General features: G+C 33.1%; 1 protein-coding gene across 1 annotated transcript; it reads left to right on the forward strand.

Annotated features, from left to right (window-relative positions):
• LOC107641627 lies at window positions 77–3,927 on the forward strand. Its single transcript, XM_016345111.2, has 7 exons — window positions 77–266; window positions 510–589; window positions 1,541–1,611; window positions 1,973–2,031; window positions 2,119–2,200; window positions 2,374–2,423; window positions 3,542–3,927. The coding sequence occupies exons 1-7, from the start codon at window positions 150–152 to the stop codon at window positions 3,608–3,610; spliced, it is 528 nt and encodes a 175-aa protein (XP_016200597.1). The 5' UTR covers window positions 77–149; the 3' UTR covers window positions 3,611–3,927.

A 6,170-nucleotide genomic window follows, 5' to 3' on the forward strand; every position in this document is an offset into this window, starting at 1 on the left:
GTAGTTATTTACTTGATATTGCGTAATTGAATTGGATCAAAATTAAATTCTAATAATAATAATAATAATAATAAAGGAACAAAGATAGAAGAAGGGGATGCAACGTATTGAAATCTTAGTTGCATTGATCATCCAAATCTGAGTGAATAATGGGAGACGAAGCAAGCCACGAACATCGTGATCAGGGTTCATTAGCAGCTCCTTTCGTTTTCTTGGTTGTTGCTTCTGTGCAGTTTTCATACTTTTGTCTTGATTATTTGAAGAAGGTACCTCTCTATTTTTCATGTCTCTCACCATTCTAATCATAATTTCAATCAAACCCTACTATATTAACCCATTACATTCATTTTCTTATTAAGATCCAAAAAATGCAAATTAGATCATCTGATTTTCATGCAGAAACTTATATACGTAGAAAATCATCAAATTAAAGAGTTGCACGTGTTGATTTGATAATACTCATTTGTTTAATTAGTCACATTATTGTTTTTCTTTGCCCCCTACTACAGAAGGGATCTGTTAATGATAAGCAAAATCAGCTTCGTGCGGAAATAAAAGGCCTTTTGAAAGAGGCAAAATTATTGTCACAGTGAGTAACTCATATGCTTTAATGTGCTATAGATCTGATCTGTGTAATTTTGTTTCTTAGTTTAGTCATCATGGATTCAGGCATGAGTACCTTTCCTTATTTAATTTTTGGATTGTATCATATCTTTCAAGTTAACATGGTTAGATTCTGAATAAATGAGTATCAAATATTATTAAGGAAGAATTCAGTTTATTCACTCAACTATTGAAGTAACTCCAATATTAGAAATAACAAAAGAGGAATGCTATAAGGCCATAAGAATTTATTGTTTTTGGTCATCAATTAGCCATCAATGTTTAAAAGTGTGGGGTAAAATATGATGTTGGATTACTAAACTAAAGGAATTGGGTTGATGGTTAAAAGTGATGACTAAAAATAATAAATTATGATGACTATCTGGCATTTCTCATAAAGCAATAAGGCCCGAAGGAGAAGCACGCGTGCAACTGGCCCCAAGGTTGCTCTGGACCACCATCCGTGCGAGTTGCTCCCCACCAAGAGCTTGTCTCTTTGAATCAACCGCGAGACAGGGGCTCCTAGGAGGCCAGCGTTCGCCCTCTCCTCATGGCTTAAGACGGGCTGGGTGGGGTGGGTTTTGGTGACACTTAGGCAGACGCGCTCTCAACCTAAGGGCTTTGGGGCTCTGTCTTGCCTGTCCCATTGTTTTCATAGCTTTGATACCTCTGGAGGCTGGGATGTTGAACCTCGGGATCGTAGGAACTCCGGCATATTTATCTAAAAATGTTTGGACATGCTTGTTATAGAAGTGGATAGAAGGATGGACGACAAAGAAAGTTAACTAACATGAGTAGAGATTAAATCACTGGAAAAGAGATGGCCGAAGATTTATTGTGTTTGAGTATTTATGTGTGTTATTAGTTTAGAAAACATTTGTCTTGTGTATATATCTGAGTAAAAGAGAGCATTTTGGCCACTTGTTTGTGCTGTTAGGCCAGCAACCTTTGCACAAGCTGCAAAACTTAAAAGATTGGCAGCTACCAAGGAGAAGGAACTTGCAAAATGTGAGTTCATTTTCTGTTGAAATCTTCTTTAAAATTTTTATTTTGCATTTTGCATGTTATTGATATAAATTGACATGTTGCAATTTCATACTTTTAAGAATTTTGAACCTGAATTTTCTAGGTCTTTTTTCATCGACATTGTAATAACACTATGCATTGAGCTCAACTTTGATAGAAAAATATATTGATTATCAGTTAGAAAACAACAGCAAGTCATATAATACTTCTTATATGTAGTATCTATCTTCAATTTTGATCTTTCATATCCTTGACTCTATCAATTGTTTGATAAAACTTAACAATAATCAATGTCATTACCTAAAAGATTGTTAAAAACCATACTTTATAAACTATTGTGCAGTTCAAAATATGCATCACAGGGATTATGCTTTGTATACAAAACTGATGCTTGTCACAAAGGTATCTCAAGATACAACTTTTTCTCATGTTAATTTCTTGTCAAAATTTAAGCTCATGTGATACTTATTATTTGTTTGTTTTATGTAGTATGTAACATATGCACTGCTGCTCTTTTGGTTCTGGCATGTTCCTGTGGCTAGCATTTCTATGCAACTTGTGCAACCATTTGGTAAATGCAATTATGATGATATGCATTATTACTTCAATTTAATTTTAGTATGCTACATTTATTAATGAACCCTCTCATACATTACTTTCTTGGATTTCTGACATTATTAAACTGGCATGAGCCGCATGAGTCATTCTTATTTGAATTCTAAACATATTTTACACTCTTTGCAGGAAGACTTTTATCTTGGAACACTTCAAGAGTTCAAGAAAACCATGCTACGGTAAGTAATAATTAGTATCTTAAGCTTTGTATTCTCTTGAAACATGTTATTCCGCCATCATTTTTATTAGGGGTGACTCTTGCTACTACCCTGAATCATTAACCCTTGTATTTAATATAAGGAATTAAAATTAATGTTAGATTAAAGAAGTGTGATACTTGTCTTGAATGTTACTCCAATTCAAATCTTGAGCCAATGTTTTGGGATATTTAGTCATTTAATTAGGTGCAATACATATACACTAGCAATATAAGGTGCAACACTAAAACCATTTGGAAACACTTTGTTTTAGTGATTCAAAGATTGATTTGAATGTTATTTGTCACATGATGAGATGTATTAAATATATCCATTCTCTTGTTCAGTATATTAAATTGAGTTACTCTTCTCTATCATTAGATATAGTTTATGACCTAAATCAGTGAGTTTTATCCCTCATCTATAATGGTGAAGAGTCCTGCTAGGGAGCCAATGGAATATTTATATAATGTGTACAATAGACTATTTATTTGGCCCAATATGAGTTAAAAAATGAACATCCTCATACTATCCACAATAAGTCAATAACCATCCGGATACTAGAAATAATAAACATCTCATGTTATCCCAAAAGCTTAAGCTGATTTTGGGATTCACCAAGGATCAAACTCTTGACCTTTCAGATCTAGAGTTCTAATACCGTGTCATGATACCACTCATCCCAAAAGCTTAAGTTGATGGAAAAAGGTAACACTAATGGTTATATCTCTAATACTGAATCGGACATCCTGAAACCTCCATTATACACATTGTACAAATATTCCATTGGCTCCCTATACTTCCTCAAGGGTGAATAACGTGAATCAGTTTAGCATACGAGAAAAAATGAGTACAAAAAACATTTTTTTTATAGTATTAAAAATGATTAAAACATTATTTAACAAAGATATGTAATTATATATAAACTAACTACTAAAAATTTTGTATCTTAATAAAAATTTTGTATCTTAAACTCCTAACTCATTAATCTGAAGCAATTTTTCAGCATGATTTTTATATATAATCTTAATAAATAGCATTATAATTTCTTGTACAAGAAATTGATAGGTAATTCTAACTGTTGTTACATATATATGCAGATTGGGATAATATCATGGTTAGTAGTATCTGCCAGGTTTTGCAGATTTGTCCGTAAAGCTTATAGCTAATAGCAGGTAGTGTCATGATTTTTCCTCAAAACAATATCAAATGCAGAAAGTTGCTTGGACTGCAATCTTGGATCTTAAAATGTAACCAACATCACCTTAAGCTTTGTACCATCATGATTTTGTTTTTTAATTCTTAAAAGTTAAAACCTTGGCTGGTTGATCAGTCTTGCTACTTGTAATACTTCATTTATTTTTGCCATTGATTTTTACTTTTTTATTTATTTATTTTTTAATAAGCCCAGGCTAAATACCTTCTTGAGAATCCACTTTGAATGTGGATGTGCCAGTAAAATTTTCATGTCATAGGCATTTATCTATTTTTTCTCCATGAAAATATAATTTGTACTTGGTAAGAAATTTCATCATTTACTAAATATTTGGTGAGGAAAGAAAATAAGAAGGAAATGATATAAAACTGGAATTCTCCTTCCTTTATTTCTTTGATACATTGAATGAGATTTGAATTTCTCTCATTTTGCTAAACTGCTAACTATCTGAATCACTCACGAGCCACCACTATACCACACTTTTAGTGGCTGGAAATTTTAGTTATCCATATCATTTGTTTGCAGGACAAAAATAAAAAAAAGGGAAAATAATAACCTTTAAATATACTATCACAACTTCTCATAATAATTTTACACAAGTTTTTAATCACATAACAATACGTCAATAAAAATATTTTTTTTATATTAACGACGTAAATAATCATTAAAAAACAGGCATAATTAAATAGGCATAATTAAATGATTATGTAAAATTTTTTATACTATATTAAAATTAAACTCTTAAAAAAAAATTAAAACTTCCTAAAAGAGTTAAATAACTATAAGTATTCTAAGTTTTTAACCTGTGAATCAACATTAATGTTTTAATTATTAAAAACAGAAAAATTCTGCATACAAGCGATTAGGGCTTATAAGCATTACAAGTCAATTAACCAGTACCCCTAAAACGCGCTGCAAGTGTTACGTCCCATACACGCGCGATATAAAGATCCCGCGTATATATAACTAACAAATTTAAAAGATTTGTTTCCTTCTTCGTTCTCCTTCTTTCCAAGTTTGCTCGTTCTTCTTCTCCTTCCCCCCTACTTTTTCGATTGTTCTTTTTCCTCTCCTTTCTCATTGGTTTGTTCTTTGTCATTGACGTTATTTCCTCTCTCTGTAACTCCAGCTTCATTTTCTTTTCGATTTTTGGTTTCTGAAATCAAAGTTTGAACTCGTTTTGAAGATAATGGATGATTCAACCTCAGATTGTCAACTGAATCAGGGCGAAGTGGATTATGAATTTGAATCTAACGAAGTTCCTGAGGTTTGATTTACATACGATTACTCTGAATTTTGTTGCAGTTATTTGTATAGCATTGTGTAGCTGAATAATTCGTGAACATTGACTGTGAAACTAACGCGTGAACATAAATCTGTGGATTGAATCTAATGTATTAGTTTTGATTAATTATCTACAATTTATAGCAGACGCTCGGGTGTAGATCATAATTTTTTAGGTGTATTTTTGGGGGAAGTATGGGTGTATTTACAGTTTATGGCTTTTTTTGTTATTTTTAGTTGAGTTGTTGTCGTTCGGGTGTATTATATCAGACATGATTGGGTGTATTTTTAGTTTTTGACATGGTGTATTATGCAGCCTCTCTCTGTTGTTGATGACCAGTTTGTTCCTATTTTAGTTGAGTTGTTGTCGTTCGGGTGTATTATATCAGACATGATTGTGTGTATTTTTTGTTTTTGACATGGTGTATTCTGCAGCCTCTCTGTTGTTGATGACCAGTTTGTTCCTATTTTAGTTGAGTTGTTGTCGTTCGGGTGTATTATATCAGACATGATTGTGTGTATTTTTAGTTTTTGACATGGTGTATTCTACAGCCTCTCTCTGTTGTTGATGACCAGTTTGTTCCTATTTTAGTTGAGTTGTTGTCGTTCGGGTGTATTATATCAGACATGATTGGGTGTATTTTTAGTTTTTGACATGGTGTATTCTGCAGCTTCTCTCTGTTATTGATGACCAGTTTGTTCCCAAGGTTGGAATGACCTTTACCACCATTGAAGATGCTGGAAAATTTTACAGGAACTACGCTAAGGCTGCAGGTTTTTCTACAAGAGTTCGGAGCACAAATAGGAAGGGAAACGAGATTAAGAATCAATTGATTACATGTAACAGAGAGGAAAAATGGAAATCTAAAATATCTCCGACCGAGAAGACGAATCCGACAGCCGGTTTAAACTGTCCTGCAAGAATTTATATACACACATTGAAGGATGTTGGTGCTTGGATCATTTCAAAGGTTGTGCTGGATCATTCACACCTTTGCTGTCCAAGTAAAGCAAAGATGCTCAAACAGCACAGGGAACTAAGCATGTCCATTCGTCGTACAGTAGAGAATAACGAGGAGGCTGGTATTAGACCAAGCAAAACTTACCAATCATTTGTTGCGGCTGCCGGGGGTCATCGCGAGTTAAATTTATTGAAAATGATGTGAGGAATTACATTACGAGAGAAGTGCGTAATGTTTTCGAACAAGAAAATGCAAAGAAATTCGGAA

The sequence above is a fragment of the Arachis ipaensis genome, chromosome B05 (genome assembly GCF_000816755.2).
Source record: "Arachis ipaensis cultivar K30076 chromosome B05, Araip1.1, whole genome shotgun sequence".
In the NCBI taxonomy this organism is placed as follows: domain Eukaryota; kingdom Viridiplantae; phylum Streptophyta; class Magnoliopsida; order Fabales; family Fabaceae; genus Arachis; species Arachis ipaensis.

Coding starts and splice junctions, on each gene's coding strand:
- LOC107641627 (XM_016345111.2), top strand. CDS start 150: ATGGGAGACGAAGCAAGCCACGAACATCGTGATCAGGGTTCATTAGCA. Junction 2,032..2,118: donor AACTGATGCTTGTCACAAAG/GTATCTCAAGAT, acceptor TGTTTTATGTAG/TATGTAACATATGCACTGCT. Junction 2,424..3,541: donor TTCAAGAAAACCATGCTACG/GTAAGTAATAAT, acceptor ATATATATGCAG/ATTGGGATAATATCATGGTT.